Source organism: Fringilla coelebs (assembly GCF_963513975.1).
Source record: "Fringilla coelebs genome assembly, chromosome: 6".
Classification (NCBI taxonomy): Eukaryota; Metazoa; Chordata; class Aves; order Passeriformes; family Fringillidae; genus Fringilla; species Fringilla coelebs.
The window spans coordinates 8,276,422-8,295,564 of NC_140034.1; the positions used below are offsets into that span (position 1 = coordinate 8,276,422).

The 19,143-nt window shown below is 39.8% G+C and overlaps 1 protein-coding gene across 1 annotated transcript in view; it reads left to right on the forward strand.

Moving 5' to 3' along the window:
* The window catches only part of JAG2 (jagged canonical Notch ligand 2), a gene marked incomplete at its 5' end in the record, with an annotated part of 68,326 nt that overhangs the window by 12,948 nt on the left and 36,235 nt on the right, over positions 1–19,143 (forward strand). Inside the window, one exon of the mRNA XM_084208034.1 lies at positions 12,863–12,917. Coding sequence (XP_084064160.1) covers positions 12,863–12,917 — 55 coding nt within the window. The remainder of the gene's footprint in view (positions 1–12,862; positions 12,918–19,143) is intronic.

Sequence of the window (19,143 nt, forward strand, 5' to 3'; positions counted from 1 at the left end):
TGTTTGGTGTCCCCTTTCAGCTGGGGCTCCTGCTGCCCAAGGAGCTCTAGAGGTGACTCAGTTGGATAGGACTGATGAGGGAATTGAGGAGGACTTAGAAAAACAGTGCCACAGTCTCTGCTCCCTTGGGAACAGTGGTTGAGTGTGTGCCTCTCCTCTTCCAAAGGCAAGACATCTAGAGCTCATTAGCTGGAATTGGTTTTGTGGGCATTTGCTTTTTCAAAAATGAAAGGAAAGATTGCATTGCTATCAGCAGCTAACATTATTTAAAAGGATTAAGATTAAAACACTACTCTGTCTTCCTGGGGTCTTTGCATACATAGAACTTGGGGGCATATCTGTTTTTTTTTTAATATATTTGCTTACCTTCTTAGTATGCATATTTCCAATACAAAAGAGTGCATGCAGGTGTTCTGTGTTTAGAACAATAATTAAAGTATGTTATTACATAGTTAGTTTAATTCCCTCTTGACTTCAAGTTGAAATTATAATGATGCATGGCTTCAAGTGCCCAGAGGACACTAATATCCATGCCACATGGAGTGCAGAGGGGAGGGGAAGAGCAGTATTAATTACTAGTTCATCTTTGAATTCTAAATATTAGCATAAAACAAGTCTTGCACTAACCATTAATGGGTCTTCATGGTGGTTACATACACTTCAAAAGAGGCAATCTAGCTATGCTTTCATTAATGCAACAAGAAAGTGTGTGTATAATGGGCTTAATTTATCTTGGACTTCTTCCAAAACTTTAGGAAAGTAGTAGGACATGGATACTTGGTTAATATCAAGTTTGTCTGAAACAGTTCAAAGGTGGTAGCAAGGCTGAAAGCTTCCTCTTAAATCTAATAGGGTGATGTTCAGATGGTCCCCAAGTGTCTGCTTGGTAGTGTACTTGTACACGTCTCTTTATCTAAAAGTCTTTTTTTCTCTGTTCCCTAAATTCATCAATACTTTCTTTTGTTCTTTGCTATTGGATTAACTGTGGATTTCTGGAAACTCCCAGTGCCAGCTCCAGGTATGGTGGAATGGACTGGAGTTTATAAGCTGTGAAGTCATGAAAGTATTTTAGGATGTAGCTGGATTATTTTCTGTAACATAATGATTGGACAAAATGTGTGTTGATAATTAATCCTATGATCCTCTATCTAAACTAGTGGATTCTGATTTTTTTTTTCTTTTTGATCCACTAAAACTGGATACTAGCAAAGAAACATCTACTGGAATTGCCACTCCTCCAATCTTGTGTATAATTTCTGATTTCATTTCTAATCTCAAAAATCAATACCTTGTGTTCTCCCTGAATAGGATGGAAGGCTGTTATTTAAGATTCAAATGTGCTTTCAGGATTGATGCACACGGGGTTGATTTCATTGTCCTTCCTGCTACTTTTGCTCTAGAACTCTCAAAAAGAGAAATGCAGCTGGGGGTTGTTAACTAGGCTCTCCTGTTTGAGAGAGGCAAAATGCAAACTGTGATATTTGTTTGACAAGCTATTAGGATGCTGTCTCATCCTTTTATATGGTTGTAGTGTTCCATACCAAATCCTATTGCTCTGGTTGGTAGCTGTTATACTTAAAATAGTGCTGGTAATTGGCTGGCCTCTCTACTACTTAATTTCTTCTAAGGTGTAGAAGAATATCTTGCTAATGCTATTTTATATTCCAATATACTTTTGAGAAACCTCACTGGGACAGGCACAGTAGCACCCATATCAAAGGCTACCCAAATATTTGTTAACTTTGAATCAGACTACACAAAGGCTTAGTGTATATAGATAACTTGGGTAAATTAGCAGAGGGGAGCTGTGCCTGTAGGAAGAATGACTAATGATTCTTATGTAGCTGGTTTGTATTCTGTGCTCATCATTGGCTCTTATCAACTACTTGAAGCAAAGCAAAGTGATGAGCAGGGTGGTTTAAGACTGTTTTTTAAGACTATTTTCAGGTGGATTTTACCTTGTGTACATGTCATTCTTCTCTATGGTGTTGATTTTTCTTTCACAGTGGCCATGTATAAACAGAGCATTGCTGTGCCCAGGCTGCTGGGACAAGCTCTCCTATTCTTGAGGCTGTTTTCCATGTGTCTAAAGCTTTTTATGGCATGCTAGGCTTCTGCCCAGCAGATCTGAGGATCAGTTCCAAGATGCTTTTGCCATGTTTTTTGTTGGATGTTGGAGTAGAATTGGTGAGTTGGGCTTCCTTTACCTGGGAGAAAAGCAGTTTCACAGAGGTTTCAAAGGCTATTGAGTTTCTGGAACTCTTTTCTCAGGACTTGTTGAAGACCTGCAGGAGAAGGTATTATGTGCTTACTGACAAAAACTTTAAAGGGATTTTTCTCCTTACTGGGGAGTGTGAAAAAGTTCAAATGAAAAACATTACCAGCAGTTGGTTTACCTGTATATAGGTATGGCTTCAGAAGGCCTGTGATGTCTTAATTCCTGCTTCTCTACTCCTGTTTATTTTGGTCTAAAATGTGTTTCCTTAGGTCACTAAGGATTCTGATCTTTGTTCAAATTCCAAATTTGTGTTGTCTGAGGCCTGGGCTGAGCCTGTAGCAGCTGTCAGGCACACAGATATTGAGGCCCACCCAAATGGCTAGAAGGATGTATCTACTGTTTCCATTTATCAGGAGTACTACAGGGGTCCATGCAGAGTGCCTAGAAGCATCTTTTGGAAATCTAGCTAATTAACCTGGTTTGCTCAGGAGAGACTGATTCCTCCAGTAGTTTGTGGGAGCTTGTGTAATGACAAGGATTCCATGTGTGCTTTTAAGTTGTGTTTTAGGGAGAGTAGTGTTGCATTTGGGGTGGTTCAATCAAGCAGGGGAAGTCCTGTAGCAAGTCTGTGAGTGATTTTTACTTTTTATTCCCTTTCGAGTCCTAACAATTTTTAGCTGTTATTTCCAGACTGTCACAGATGCTCTTGCCTTCACAGCTTCTGTGCCAGTCATGCTAAACTAATCTTTGCCTTTCCTAGTCTATTCTTCCCCTAATTCTCCCTGGAGAATAAAGATGTACTGTTTTGTTCCTTAGGCTGTTCCTGAGTGGCTGAGGCCCAGCTTTTAATGGGGGAAGTATTTCTTGCTTACTCTTCAGCTGGTATGGAATAACATGTGTGGCTGGTGTGACACTTGGCTCAGTGACACACGTAGAGGGTGCAGAATCACTTTCTTAGTGGAGGAAGGTTAATTAGGAATAGCACTAGCTTTCATCTGTGCCACATGGAAGCCAGTAAGGGCTGGTTTTGGCTAGTGTAAATAGAATAGCTAAAGTTTGGAGAGGAATTGTGAAATTATTTCAGTTATTTTTCTGTGTAAACCTTGGTTTACTAGTCTTGTCCAAAACAAGTAGTGGTTTTTTCTTTTAGTTAAACCAGGATTTTTGTCACAAATGTGCTGATGAATTTTTGTGTGAAAAATTGCTATAAAATTATTAAGCTTTGTATTTCACTTGACACTTGTCAATCTTCATCAAGTGAAATAAGTGCTTGCTGTATTTGAGCATTTCTGTTGTCTTGCCTTGAATGACAGTATGTTCTGCTTTGTGTCACCTGACTTAATCACTATTAAAAGCCTGTCTGGATTACCTTTTCCTCAGGGGAAGTTTCAGAAGCCTACAGTCCTCTAAACCTTTATTCTAAATAATGAGATCTCCCAGTTAGTAGATTTAGCTCAGCTCATCTTTTTTATCTGAATAGCATTTGTTGCATTCACTGCAGCAGGTACCTGACTGAATAGCATGCATGGGTTGGTGATTTCTGCATTTGTTCTATTTCATGTGACACTTCAGTGTTGCAGAAAGGAGAATCTTGATTAGATTTTTCAGTTATGTCTTTTCCTGTCATAGTTTTCAAATAGAAGTTCTAAGGTAAAATTATACATTTGATTTAGAATTGTGCTTTGTTTCTCCTGGCTTCCTTTTCTCCCTCAAACACTGCTTGGTCACAATTTTGATTATCCTGGGATGGATGGTAATGGCTCAGGCAGGTGTGCAAGGTTCCACAGTGCAATTGTTTTATTAATTTTAGCACTGTCTTGTTTTAATGTCAGCCATCAGAAAAAGTGAAATACTTGCTTCTGAACCATGCCTGTACTGGAACTGGAGTTCAGGGAATGTAAACAAATGTTCATAGGAGGTTAAGGACAAGAATATAGAAAACTGCTTGATTTTGTCCCTAGCTTTGTTTTTAACATGAGAGCCTCCAGAAATAGTTGTGGTTGGTCTCTCTGAAGTATTTGTGCCAGTTTGCCCTTGGACCCACAAAACTCTTAAAACCACTTTTTCCTTGGGCCACCTCTGTAACATTTTGGCAAGTTTTGCCTAAAATGCCATCTTCTGTGACTTCCTTGCTTCTGGCCATGACTCCTGTTAGCTTCCTTTCTTGCCTTTTCGTTCTTGCCAAGACCATGGGAAATAAATGATCTACTCCTGACCCATTCCTAGGGCCTGCTGAAGCATTTAGGCTTTGGTCACATACTCGTGTTGTCTTTTCCAGGCTGAGGAGTTTTGGCCAATTCTTTCATTTCTCTCATGGAGATAACTTGATTCTTTATTACTTCTTCCTGTATGTCTCTGGACCTTTGATTTCTACAGTCCCTCTCCTGGAAGATTTTTGTTTTTCTCTAACTTCTTTTCCTATCAAGGGTGCTCTTTTCAACAGGCTTCTAAATATTAAGTAGTCAAGACATGGAAAGAGTGGGAGGCAGATCTCTTATTGTGATCAAAGAACTTGAGTTTGTGAAGGGAACTCGCTTAGCTGGGAGAAGCTGCATGGCTTTGGTGGATTGAAGGAGTAGCTGGTTATGGTTATCAAAAGATCTCTTTAGTGAAACCTTGCTTATCAGTACACATTTGCACAGAAGAACAAGGTCACAGGTGTCATTAACCCAGGGTTGCGATGGGCTCTATGAAAATTAGTTTACATTCAACAAGGTTGGAAGTTAAAATAGGATTTGCAATGCTGTACTCCTACTGCAACAGAATTCAACAAAGAATTCTGAAGAATACCATGGAAAGAGATAAGAATAAGAAATTTTTTAAAGACCACCTAGAATGTCATTGTTCTAGTAACTAGAATAAAGTTACTGGTCATTCATCTAAGATGAAATTAATTTTTTAAAAGAATTAAACTTGCTTATTCAGTTGGGAAAAAATTAATCTTTCCTCTTTGATGTATTGATTCGTTTTATAAGCAAATACTTTTGTTGAGACTTGTGTCAGAGAAGGTGCCTAGAAATGGCATAGGCAGAAGACATTTGCAGTAAAATAGCAGTGTTTCAGGAAAACTGACAGCTTATAGCATAGATTGGTATTAAACATTGATATTCTTGTTTCTTGCTGGAAAATCTCAAGACAGGGAAGTTATCATGGGAGTTCTGAGTAGCTGAGTTTTCATTGATTTTTTTGTTGTTGTTCTGAAAGTATATGGAAAACTATGATTTCTAAGTCAATCCTATGGTGTTTGCTGAAATTTAAGTGGCCACAGTTGGCAGCTTGGACTTCACAGTTGGAACTTAATCTCCCTGAACACAGCAGAGATGTGTACATGCTGGAATCAGGGGAAGGGGGATGGATAGGGTGGGGATGAACAGCAGACAGCTATAAAAAGCAGAGGCAAGCATTACTGCTGTTCCCTTGGACTAACATTACTGCTATGTGTGTAATGGTGAAAGGCTCTGCTTTAAAATAGGGAGGGGCTCTTCTAGGAGCTGAGAGAAGTCAGCAGATGAGCTCTTCTTCAGATGAAATCCTCACGTGACTGCTGCCTGGTCACATCTCCTGCAGGTTTTTTAAATGAGAAGCTGATTACTTGTTTCTGGTGCTGTGAAAACTGTTCCTGGGGTGCCTGTTTCCTTTTTCCTCAGGGATGCTGCTGCCCTGGCTGCAGCAGCTGTCTGACAGGTGCTATCAGAGGTCAGGGCCAGTGCTGAACCAAATGTGCGATCTCTGACTTGCCATTTGTCACAAGGTTGACTTGGCTGAGATGTGCTTTGAGTTTCTGTCTACAGTGCGAAGTTACAAGAAAGTTGTGGAGTCTTTGTTCCCATGGTTTAGCTCTCATATGTAGATGGATCCTCCTGAGGGCTCTCACTTCACTTTTATGTGCTCTGAGGTGACTGTATTAACATCCTGCCTTGCGCAGCTCCAGTCTGTCATGGCATTTTGGGCTTTTGTGAAAATAGTTCTGTTTCCTACAGGCATTAGCCAAAGCTAGCCTGTGACTTTGGATGATTTTAAGAGCTCCACAGCCAAAATGTTTGCTGTTCCATGATCTATAAAAACCCTTTCACACCGGGAAACTCCTGCTGCATTCTGCCACTGCAGGAGGATCAGACTATCTTCAGACTTCTGAAGATCTTACTACAAATGTGTTCTCTGGTAAGATATGTCAGGATCCTGGTGGCTTGATCACCCTGGAGAGAAGCACACTGCTCCTGTTTTGTAAAACACTAGGCACTGCCAAATAGGTGTTGTAATACCCCTTTGAGTTCCTCCTTCAAGGTGTTTTATCTTTCAGATGCATGCAGCTGGTTGTTGATAGGATTCCTCCACCTAGTTGCTGGGTAATTTTCTTTACCTGAAGTGAGTCTCTACCTGGGTGTTAAATTTGATATATTAACTCCAGGACTGACTCTTATTCACCTGTTGTTTTTATTTGTGCTCTTTTTGCAATGAAATGATCTTAATAGTCTAGATTTCCCTCTGCCACCCCCACATGCACACACACATACACACCCCTCCAGCTTAGGCTTTGCTTAGTTTGGTGGAGGAGTGGAATGAGGGTTCACTCATGTAGGAGGAGATATCAGCCTGTTGTCTGTTAACCATAGCAAAAAATACCCCTCTTACCCCTCCCTGGTTTTGCAGACTTCCTAAAGATTGTCAGGTGGGGCTAATTCACAAAGAGTTCCCCTCACACAACAGTAGGGCTCCAGAGTTTGTAAACATCATCTTGCTTCTGTGACTGGGCCAAGAAGAGTATAACTGCAGTAATTGCTCTTAAGTAGAAAATTTGAACTTGCTCAACTGCTTTCTGCTATCTGCTGCTGATGTTTGCAGGACTCTAACCCAGCTTTCCACTCCTAATAAAATGGGGTTGTTTGGTTTCCAAAGGGAAAGCTTTTGTTTAGAACTCACTATGCTCACTCCTTAAATTAAAAATGAAAATGTAGAGGATGGTCATCTTTCTGATTTTGCGTGGTGGATGGTCTCTGAATTCAGCAGACAAGCTTTTTGCATGCAAGTGGCTAAAATATCCTTCAAGTTTCAGAAAAAGCCCTCTACCCTGTCCCTGCCCCCAATCCCCATGTTCCCCCAAATGGGGATGATTTACTCCTTCAGTAAAGGTCTCTATTATGGCTTTATAATGTCTGTTTCTAAAAGATAAACCTGCAAACTGTCTGCCCTTAAATTTGTATTGACTATGAGTCCTAGATCTTCTCAGAATCTTAATTTTTTCCTTATTCACTTTCCACCTCTGGGTTATTCATGAGGAAGTTGTATGAACTTGCTGCAGAGTTCCTGGGGAAGGAAATGGAATATGCTTGCCTTGAAGTCAGCTTTTTCCATGGCAAGCAGACTGCCTGGGGGAGGGGGAGAGGTCCTGAAACAAAAAAAGAGGGGGGCAAAGCCCCTAGACCTGTGCTTGTCTCACTTGGCTCAAAGTTTCTTATGAAAGCAAGTGCGAGAATTGACTGTACTGATCAAGAGTTAGTGGACTTGGCTGCAAGAAATATTGGTGGTGGTTTGTTCCAGAAGTTACAAAAATTAACCTACAGTAAGACTGTGCTATCCAGTGTTTGGACAGTTGAAATGTTTGAGTACAAATGTTTCCTGGGCTTGATTGAGGTTTTAAAAGAAACAGTATTTACTGAAGATGAGATCCTGCATTTACTGTGGGACTGTAGTATGGGAAAATAAAGTGGGCTTGTGATTTGTTTAGGAGCAACACTTTTCTCTGCTTCATAGCTGATTCTTAAAACATTTTCTTCTGTGTAGACAATCCAATCAGTCCTTTTATTCATGTGAAATTAATAACTTTTTGCCTGTTATCATAAAAGTCACAATAGAATGTTATTGATGTGAAAATCTTCAGGTATTGATTTCAGCTCATGCTTCACCTTTGGCATTTTTCAGACTGTGGGTTGAAGACTTTAAGTTCTATACCTGACTGAAAATGCTGTCATCAGATCGATCATCTGTCTTGGGATGAAAATTCTGACATGACTGGTTTGCCAGAAAAAAACCCCTAGCTTTTGAATGCTGATTTGCAGATACCAAGGTGATAGTAACAGTTCATGAAAAGACAGTGCCAAACCAATATTACAGGTCTTGTTTCCCCCCTCCCCAGAAAGGAGGTCTCTGGGGTAGTATGGGGAGTGTTTTGTTTAGTGTAAACAGAGGAATAATGCTTTGAAGTTGCTTGTGTCAACACCAATCCTGAGGAAAAAAAAAACACAACTGAGGCAGCATCACCAGGATCAACAGACTTAATTTGTATCTTTCCAAGCTACTTGGCATATCTGTTTAGTTAACTCCTACGAAGTGGCTCTTGCATAAGCTGTGCTCTTCTGACTTGTAGCCTTAACATCTTCTGAGTTTTGAGGTGATGAGCACAAATTAAATACATAAATGTTGTGTATTTAATTCTTTCAAAAAATAAACCTAATGACCAGAGTTGCTAGAATCAAGTCTGTTTCCAGGGCTGTATGTTCCATACCCCCATCCCCTCCCCCTCAAATCTGTGCCATGCTCACTTTAACAATATTTTCCAAATATTTTGCTAGTACTGGTTGAAATGAACAACAGATAATACTTCACAAAGCTTTTTGTCTAGAGAAGAGCTGACTGGAACATGCATGTCCTGCTGTTCTATTAGCCTACAGCAAGAGTTGTGTGCAAGTTAAAGCAGAAGGTGTGGTGGTATGTGTGTGTATTATGTGTCAGGCTCATGATTGTCACATTTTTAGGATACTTGTGCAGTGTGTTTTGTTAGATTTATGCATGAACTTGAGCACACATCAGCAATCTCTGTGGAGAACATGTTCTTAAATAACTTTCAAGTGAGTCTGTTCATGTTAAAGATACATCAAAAAGCCAGGACACTGTTGGATGATGTGAGGGGTTAAATATTTGCTGTATAGTTACTCCTTGGGTTCTGGACAAGAGCTAAATTAATGCAAGTTCAGTTGCTGATTTCTGTAAGCACAATTTAAAAAAGATGTCAGGTGTCAAGGTCTCTGCTATAGAGGAATTACTTGCAGCTGGTGTCAGTGGATGTGTTGGTTAGTCTGTGTTAAGACTTTCTGTTGAAGAGTGCAGATGTGACTAATGTCAGCTGATGGTAGAGCTTTCATAAAATGAGTATGGCCAGTGTGAAGCTGAAAATATCCTTTAAAATTTATATCCATTAGTGTTATTAAGCTTCAGTCCTTACTCTGGTTATTAGGTAAGGTTATACTCAGGATGAGTGTGTGGATGTTACAATTTCCACTAATAAATCATTTTGGTAGGTAAATGTGTTTCTGATAATTGAGCCATAACTGGGAAGCTCTCAGTACTGCATATTATGAACATATTTAGTAACACAGATGCTTTTTTGTAAGTTTTCAGCTGTCATTTTACATTGAAGTGCAAAATTCAAAGACATGTAAGCAGATCTAGTGCAAGACTTGGTACATGTGGTAGTAGGCAAGACATGTGGTAGTGTTTTTTGAACAAGTGGGTTAAGGACTGGTTTTCTCTTTTGAGGTGCAGTAGTTATGTGATGATCCATTGCACTACCACAGGGAGGAATTCCTCTTTCAAGTTATTGGCCAGCTGGAGATGAGGAAGGGTGACAGGTTGGGTTGGTAACCTTAACTATCTTCTCTAGGGGTAAAATACCCATAAAAATCAGTTTTACAGTTGCGTTCTTGCTGTGGCTGGGGCTTTTAAAGGGTGGCTGTGTAACTCAGCAGAGAGTAGAAGTTGTTCAACTGAGAACTGTCCCAGCTGAAACTGACAATAAATACGCATTTGTCTATCAATACTGTGTAATGTCATTTGATTAACATCTTTAATCTCCTGCAACTGGGACTGCAAGCCTTCCTGAAAGGTTATGCTCCAAATGTTTGCTCATGTGTGAACAGCCAAGTGCCAGCCTGGTCACCCATAGAAGTAGACACAGGGAAGTGAAAGGATTTAAAAGGCTTTGTCTTGTCTTTGCTGTGTAGTTCTTTAAACTCATTACAGATGGGCTGTGGTTCTTGGCCAGTGGGAGGATGGTTGAAGCAAATGCTGGGGACTGGGCCTGTGGGACCTGGGGCTTGCAGAGCCACGAGGAGGCAGCATGAGCTGTGTGAGCTCCTCCACATTTTGGAGGAGCAGCTCTGCACCAGAGCCATAACTGCTCATAATGTGCTGTTAAATTTTTATAAGATCATAAAGCAGTATTTTCTGCTCCAGAGACTATGCCAACTTAGACCATGAAGTTTGCCACCAGAGCTGTGGGATTTCTTGTTTTAAGCATCTTAAAATGCTTATTTATCCTCATTTACACTGTCCAGCACGATCATGCTGGAACAGTGCATTGCATGGAACTCTTTACCCATGAAGATTCCTTAGCATCCTGAGCACAGATACAAATCTGCTTTCAAATGGTATGATGGGAAAGCATAGATGACTGGTCTGTTTCCTAAGACAGCAAGTCCATCTTAAATTTTTTGCTGCATCTTGTGGGCAGGCAGATGGAACAGCCAATTTGCAGTAGGAAAGCCCTTATGTAAGTGGACATCTGGAAGCACTTGGGCACTGGTCTATACTTCTAATACAAATCAATGGAACACAGGAAAACTAAGGGATATGTTAGAAGGTACGTAGTTAAAAGTGGAATGTATGGATAACTTTAGACCTTGCACTGATTGGCAGAATTCTGCCTGAATTAGTTAATAATTGTAATACAAAATAAGGAGACATGCCAGAAGATAATGTTAGGGCAGTATTATCTAGAACTTCTTTACTTATTTTTTCAACTATTCAATGTGTGGGTGTTTTTTTCAGGTAGCAGTTAGCAACAGGGGGTTGCAGGTAGTTTTCAGAGTACAGTAGAATCCCATCAGCTTCCCTAAGTGCTGGGACTGGGGAGTGCAGGGAGTTGGAGGGTGAAGCTACTAAAATGCTGCACTAATGTTTGTCTTTAAAAGTTAGATGGAGTTGAGCTGTGCTGTCATGCCTCAGAGGCAGAGCCCTTTGCTTTCTCAGCTGATTTCTCTCAGTTGTCCATTTCCAAGGGCAGTTCAAGCTCAAGTATCAAGTCTCTGTCCAGGATGGTCACTGCTGAGATCCCTTTCTCCTTCCTTTCTTTAGTCTAATCTAGGTAGTCACCACTAAATCAGTTTCTCTTTCAGTGATGTAAAATCATCTTCCCTAGTATATGTCTGAAAACACGGTAGAAAGACTTCTTTTCAAAGGCTGAGTTGTGATTTGTATGTTAATGTGACTGAGCAGTAGGAAAATAAGCACTCAAGTACATTTCTGAGTAGAATGATTCTGCTGTAGTCATGGAAGACCTCAAACAAGAGCCCTTCTGCTTGGGGAGCTGCACTGATCCTATTGTTGCTGCTGTTCTAAAATGGGGAGGTTTCAGAGTTATGATCAACTCTCCTTGGTGTGGAGTTGAGGGGTGTGTAAAGCACTTAAGGAGCTATCTCAAAATAAAAACACACATCTCTTGACTTAACAGTAAAATAGTCCTAATGACCCTGTGAAAGATGGCTGAATCCTTACATAATCCTTTTCCAAAGAGGGTCCTTGCAATTTCTTGGCTGAATGCCCCCATACCCATGGGGATTTATAGATTATTAGTGTGCACACATCAGGGCTTGGCTCTGCATGAAGAGGTGTATAGGAGGACTTCAGGGTAGTGGTGCAATAACTCTTTTCTTTTCTTGATGGTTTTTCCTTGATTTTGAATGTATGTGAGGCTCTCAATGTTACTTGTAGCACTTGGAAACTATCAAAGCTGAATGGTTTGACAGCTATTCTTGTTCAACTCAAAGCAGTTAAAAATTACCTGTATGCATAACTTTTTTCTAAATAAGTTTAGTATTTGAATATTAACGTCTGTCCTATATTTTTGATCATAAACCAAGGAAATGCCTGAAGCTTTGGTTTAGTGAAGTGAAGGCTTCTTTGTTTTTTCTAAATCATTTAGGAACTGTCTGAAATCATGGGTTTTTTCTTTCCTCAGGGAAAAGTACAGTGCCAGGTGTGCTTGTTGTAATAATTGTTTCTGCTGTGTCTTTTGTAGTTCTGGTTTTTTGCTACCCTTTCATGAGAAAGAAGTCTAAATTTTTGATAGATGTAGACTGACTTGTGTATTTCTTCTTTAGATATGTTTTTCTGTAAAACAGATCTGGTGCAGACTTATCTTTCATGTGCTTTCTAAAGGATTGCTCTCATGCCATTTTAGGGAAGGTGGTTCGGTTGTTTAAGTCTTAAATATCCCAGCTGTTTCCCAAGTTCAGAACCTCATTTCATTTAAACCTTTTAGGGCTGCTTCTGAAAAGGATTTCTGTGGCTAAGCAAAGCTGAGAATTAGATGCAGTGGGAGGAGAGTAATGATAATTCAGTCCTCAATATGTGTGTGTATGCATGGAATGTTTCTGTTTTGCTGGTAGCATGGCTTGTCCCACAATTTTTAATGCTGTTATATTTCATGCTTTTGAGAAGATGCTTTCAAGGGCTTTCACATGACATCAGAGAAGTGAAATTTGCTACTGCTTTCAGTTGGCTTTCTTGTAGCAGTAATATCTGCTTATTTCAAATCAGTTTGTCCTAAGTTTTTTATTACTATCTAATTGGTGTCTTGTTTTTTTTCAGAGGTCGTTTACATTAATATTAGAAGCATGGGATTGGGATAATGATACAAAAGCTGGTGAGTATTTATATAAAGCTGGAGTTTGTACTTATTCTTGCTGTGTGTGTGGGGAGGGGGGAAAAATTATATCCTGCTGCAATCAGCCACCTTTCCAGATCAGCTGTAGGCAAAGCTGTTGTCTGAGTAAAGGTCATGTACAAATCCAAACAGTGAGTATTGGGTTAGGAACTGTGAAAAATTATTGCTGTATAGGAAAAAGAATGGACAATTATAATGAAAGGGTGTAATTACAATGACTCCTGATAATTAGCGCTAAAAAATGTTTACAGATCATGCTAGACCCTTTATTTTTTTAGAAAAAGGAACAGAATCTGTAGAGTTGCACTTCAAATTCTCCTCAGTCTTCTTGTGATCACACTATGTAATAATTTGCATGATCATGTGAGCAATTAAACATTCTTGCTCTCCATAAGGAAAGCATACTTCATGTTTTTCAGTCTGTAAATGCTAATTCTCAGTGATCTGAAGTGAAAGCAAGATTATTTTATAAATACTTCAAAATCATATCAAGGTGCTGATTGCCATAATGCTGCTAAAGCAGGACTCCAGCCTGAACCTACTCTTTGTAAAAGGTTTACAAATATGTCCTAAAATAACCAATACTTCTGGCTACTAGATAAAAATGAACCTCAGGCTTGCATTGTGGTTATTGATGGACTGTTTCATTTCAGTTGGGATCAATGTAGGGGAAGGTAAGTGTTTGAACATTAAAATAGTGAAGAGGTTATTTATGTTCCAAGTCATCATCAGATTCTGTATCAGTAATGATGAGTTTTTAGTTTAACTGCTACCTGGACCCTTCTTCTCTGAGAGTTAAGCTTGTATTGTTTAACAGCTCCTTTAGCCTTTTTCTATTGGCTGTGTTTTCTTTACATCTTTTATTAATGTTACTGCAACTCTTTAGTTGAGTTTGTCCACAGCCTTCTTGAATGGCACTTCCTAAATCTGGGTGTGGTATTCAAAATAAGATCTCATGTGCTGAGCAGAGTAAGCCCAAATCTTGAATAAGTTTAGATATCCTACACAGTAACAGATTGGAGGAATCCTCTTGAATACTTTGTTTAAAATATACTATGTGATGTTAATTAATTTAAATGGCTTACAGCTTGGGAATAATTTATCTAGAGGCAGCAAATATTAGAATATTCACGTCCTTGCTACAGAGGGCAAATCAGCTCATGAGATGTTGTAGAAAGGACTGAACGTGAAGAGACAGCCTATCCTGTAAATCATCTGTATGCATTCAAATGCTAGATTTCATTTTTTAATGAGCTTTGTAATAAATAATAGTATTGTAACTTTCTGTTTATTTCTTAGAATTTGCTGAATCCTCTTGCAAATCTGTAGCTTTAAACCCCAGATTTTTTTTAATACACTTGATAAGAAGACAGTCATCTCACGCTTATGTTAGGTCTTTGTTATGCTTTTTAGTTTAACAAGCTCTAACAAATCTCTTTACTTGCATTCTTTTTTTTTTTCCCCCTGAACTTGAGGCCAACAGGATATAGAGTGTTTTCTGGAGGCCCAGTGTGCCATCTCCTTAAATTAACAGTTTCTATGAACTGTGGGAGAGTATACAAGTGTCAGATTACAGTTTAGCTCTATGAGAAACTGCTGATGGAAAGTGAACTTCCCTTTAATTTAGGCTGCCAGAGAGAGGTACTGCAAAGTTGTATTGCAGCTGAAAGCTTGAAGGCTTGTCAGGTGAATTTAGGAAGGCTTTCTTGGTCTGTAATTTGGCAGAAGACTAGCTAAGTGCTTGTCTTGGTTTAATGTTTCTGTAGTCTGTTTTCTGGTTCTGTGATAGAGATGTGTTGCTTTGCTGTGCTTCAATTTAGATTTGCATATAAGATTCCTTGGAAGAACTCCTTAATGCTGAAGGTTTTCTGTTTTTTTGAGGGATCTTGACAGTGAGTCCTCCAGTAGGTTTTGCCTTGTGAATCTGTTGAGACGCAAAGATGCTTCAATTCAAAGATGTATTTTTGCAAGCACCACTCAACTGCCAAACAGGCACAGATCAGTAAAAATTCACATTTTAGAGAAGAGGAAAGGAAATACAGCAGCTCCTCCAGAGAAAAGGCCACGTCTGGTCCTGGAGGGGTGAAATGTATGTCTGTGGAAAGCTTAACTCCCTGTCAATCCTGAGTGCTGTGCTGATCTGGGGAATCAGGTTACATGTATCTTCTGTTGCTACTGTAAGATAGATTAATCAGAGTAATTGCCAGAGTCTGTTTATAAGCTGATTAATTAGTTCTAGAGGCAGGTTTTGCTTTCCTTTAATGGGAGTGAGTAATGCTGAAAGTTAAAAGTAGGGTCTGTGTTCCAGCTTGGACTCTATAAAGTAGATATTAAAAACCAAAACAACAGCAACAACAAAAATAAACAACAAAACCCAAACAAGACAACAAGCAAACAGAAAACCTCTCCTAAAACCTAGAAAGAGAGGCTTCCAGTGAACAACTTGAAGGTTCTAGAGCATTTGTCATTGTTCCCTCCCTGTGTTCAAGCATCCTGCATTCTTCTTGCACTCAGTGAAGGCAGGGGGACTCAGAGCTGACCTGTGAAGTGCCATCTCAAGAGCAAGTCTGCCACAGCAAATGTTTCCCCTGCACAAATTCCTGGAGGGTCTTTCACCCCCAGTTCCTGAACTGCTGGTGTGTTTTTCTCCTCCTGTGTGCAGCAGGGTTGGCTCGGGGGTAAGCTTGTGGCAGTGTAGTGTTACCACTTGTTTGCTTTGGGAGGGTGGAAGAGGGGGAGAGGAAACTGGCTTAGTTACAAAGTCCCTGCAGAGGGCCTGCTCACTGTCATCTGTCACAGCAGTTCCACTTTCCAGGTAAGTCACTTGACTTGGCAGACTTCAGCAGAGCTTTTGGCAATGCCCAACTCAGCCCTGCCTTGACAAAGCAAGTTGGCATCTTCATGTGGGAAGTAACTTTCCATTTGACTCTGTCTGCTGCAGGCATGCAGTGGTTGCTTTCCTCCTTCCCATTAATCTGTGGGAGACTCATCTGTCCATAGTGCTCAAAAGATGTTGCTGAAGAGAATGTGCTTCCTGAGATGGGCACCTCCTGCTCCTTTGGGTGTGAAGTTCATGTGATGTCACTGTGTTCCCGTACAAACATCTGCCAGCATTACCTTTTGTACAGCCCTGTTGGGAATGTCTGACAGAGGGTTGGGGTGCTGATGGGCAGTGTTCTTATTTGTATATTCCACAGTTAAATACTCTTCAGGTAAGGCTTTCTCTTCCAAAAATTAGATACTCTGGGAGCATTTAATTAAAGAGCTACCTTTTAGGTATCCTCTCCTTTTATGCAAACATCTGTACCACTGCCTGCTTTTCTAGAGAGGCTTGTAGATAACCTAAGGAAATTGCTTGGGGGCTGTTTGTGTATGTAAGTGTGAGTAATGAATGATGCTTTTTTGAGCAGAGAAATCCAGTTATGCCTTTACTGAAGGCTAAAAGTAGTAAGTGTGAACCCCTGGTGCAAAGTCAGATGCAGGGAGCAAACTTGTCTCATCAAAACAGGTGAGAGGCTGAATCTCTTCAGACATGCTTTGGTATTGTGGGGGAGGAAGGAGAAACCTTGACAAACACATTCCTCCCTGTGTTTACAGATCTCTCTGGAAGATGCACCTTCCTACCTAAGATCAGTGTTAAATTTGAAGTTAAACACAACTCTTGTATTTACTCTGGTACTTAAGAATTTAGTATTAGAAATGAAATGACTTGGAGCTGCTTCCCTCGTGCCTTTTGTGGCTCAGGGTAAATTATTTGGCTTGCTTATTTAGGCTATTAAACCCTACTTATACTGATACAAGCTTGATGAAAAACCCTTAAGGCTCTGAATACATTCCTTTTCAGAGGAGCTTGTGAAGATAAAGTTTGAGTGTTCAAAAAGATAAAAAGAGCACTCTTGGGTTATTTCCCCTGTTCTTGACCCCTGGTACCAACAGGTCTGTTCTGCATAGGTATATTTGCAGTAGCTGTAATGCTTGTTCCAGTTAACTGGGTCTGATGGATCTCCATTAGCCTGAAGATGCCTGATATGAATTTTATTATATGAGCCACTCCTTTACTCTCAGGACCTGTTCTTCAGTCCATCTGATGTACTTTGAGGGAACACTTTGACAGCAGTGGCTGCTGCAGCTGTTTATAAGGAGCCCATGTTACTTTTATAGCAGGAAAGCAGTTCTGTAATGTATATTTGCTATTTGTTCAATTTTCCTTGACCATCCAGTGATTCAGCATGTTTTCCCTAAGTTTTTCAATATTCGTTAGGGGAAAATAAGATTATGAAAGGATGCTGAGATCTGTCTAGGGAAGTGGTAGTGTCACCATCCTTGGGGGTATTTGAAAGACATGTGGATGTGGCACTTGGGGACATGGATTAGTGGTGGCCTTAGCAGTGCTAGGTTAATGGTTGGGCTTTGATGACCTTAAAGGTCTTTTCCAACCTAAAAAATTCTGTGATTCTATATAATCATTAAACTTTCAATGGTGACTGTGTGATAAATATTCTGTTGGTCAAAAATAAAATGCAGGCAGCCTTTTCTATCTTGCACATGCTGCTGGATGACACAGCATCTTATGCACAGGAATGAGAGTTAAAGAAGAGGGATAGCCTTCAGTGTGTCTTGGCCAGCCGTAAAATGTTTTATGCAGTCTAGTCGAAGCCAGCATGACTTACAGCTCTTACATGGCAGTACCACTTTTAATTATAAAGCATAGATGTGCTGTGAGATCTTAAAAACTGGAGTACCTTTTAATTCTTTGTTAAAAGGGATTCTTTTTAAGTTCAGTTTTTTTTAATTTCAAGAGGAAACATTTTTATAGAAGCAAGCTTGGAAGAAGATGCCAAGAGAGGAAGATACTTTGGAGATCCTGATACTTCTGTAACTGTTCTTTTATCTTAATATTGGAGCAGCTGAAAACACTTTGCTAAGAAATGCACAGGATTCCTCTAAACTGGCAGTAATGTTCTGGTTGAGAAACAGTTGCTCCTTGGGGTTTGTTTTCTAAACGTATGAGGTTAATGAGTTCTAGAAAGCAACTGGGTAGGTAAAAATGAGTTTGCTAAGGGTGGTAGCTTAGTATTGCTTGCTACCAGCTTGGCTTGTTCTGTATTATTAATAATTTGAACTTCAGGCTTTGTCTCACTATCATCTCAGCCTCTTGCTGTGTGCAAGTTTTTGATTACTCATTTCTTTTAACATGTACTTTACAGAATCTTTGTTTAAAGAAAATGGGTGCTGAAGCTCTGAGCTGGCAATAGTACAGCTATTTCATAAATGTGTATGAAATGAATATGTTCAAGTGAAGCTTCTGTACCTTTTTCTCATCCTTGAGCAGCGTTTGTAGTTCCAGATGCAACCTGCAGTCACCTAGAAAAGCTGTACAGCAGGGTGGTACCAGATTTGAAGGGTGAACCTATTAGAAAAGTCCTGCCATTGGGGTTGCTCACTGTCTGTCCATACCCCCCCACACTGAGCTTTGCTTATTCTCAATATTTGCTGAAGCAATTTTATAATTTCATTGTACTGGCTCTAATTGTCTCACCTCCTGGTATTGAAGCCTCTATACAAAGAATTACATGGATAAAGATGCAAAAAGGATATTTATGTCAATGAAAATACTTAGTGTTGGCAGTTTCTATAATGTTACAGCCCAGAATCCTCTTTTCCCCTTGGATGTGTAATTCTTTGTGCAGGTTTGGCCTCAGTGAGTGGAGCCTGGCAGTAGCAGAGCTGCTGCTTTCCAGGGGGACAAGGCAGGATGCTCACAGAGTGTGCTGCAACACAGTTATCAGGATCACAGTTATCAGGAGTTCCCCTGGGGGTGAGGATAAGGAGGATACAGAGCTGAGAATGGCCCTTGACAGTTCTGGGTTTTCTTGTTTATTTCATCTCAAAATGTCAAACACTAGGTGTCTAGTGTTCTATGGAATGATTGTTAATATTTTGCCTTTATTTTAGAATGAATAATGAAATGGAAACAAGCTAGTTTATGTATATAATGCAAGCCTACAGGAGCATTCACTATTGCTCAGTAATTTTGCAGCAAATTGAATATATTGTTTTGCTTTATTTTTTAAATTAAACTCTCAGCAGAGAATTTTATCTCAGCTATGAAATTATGCAGATCTTGCAATTTTATAAGAACACAAAGGAGGCAAGAAGAGCCTCAGATCAAGATAAAGCTGCTAGTTGTCAGCATGTGGGTGTG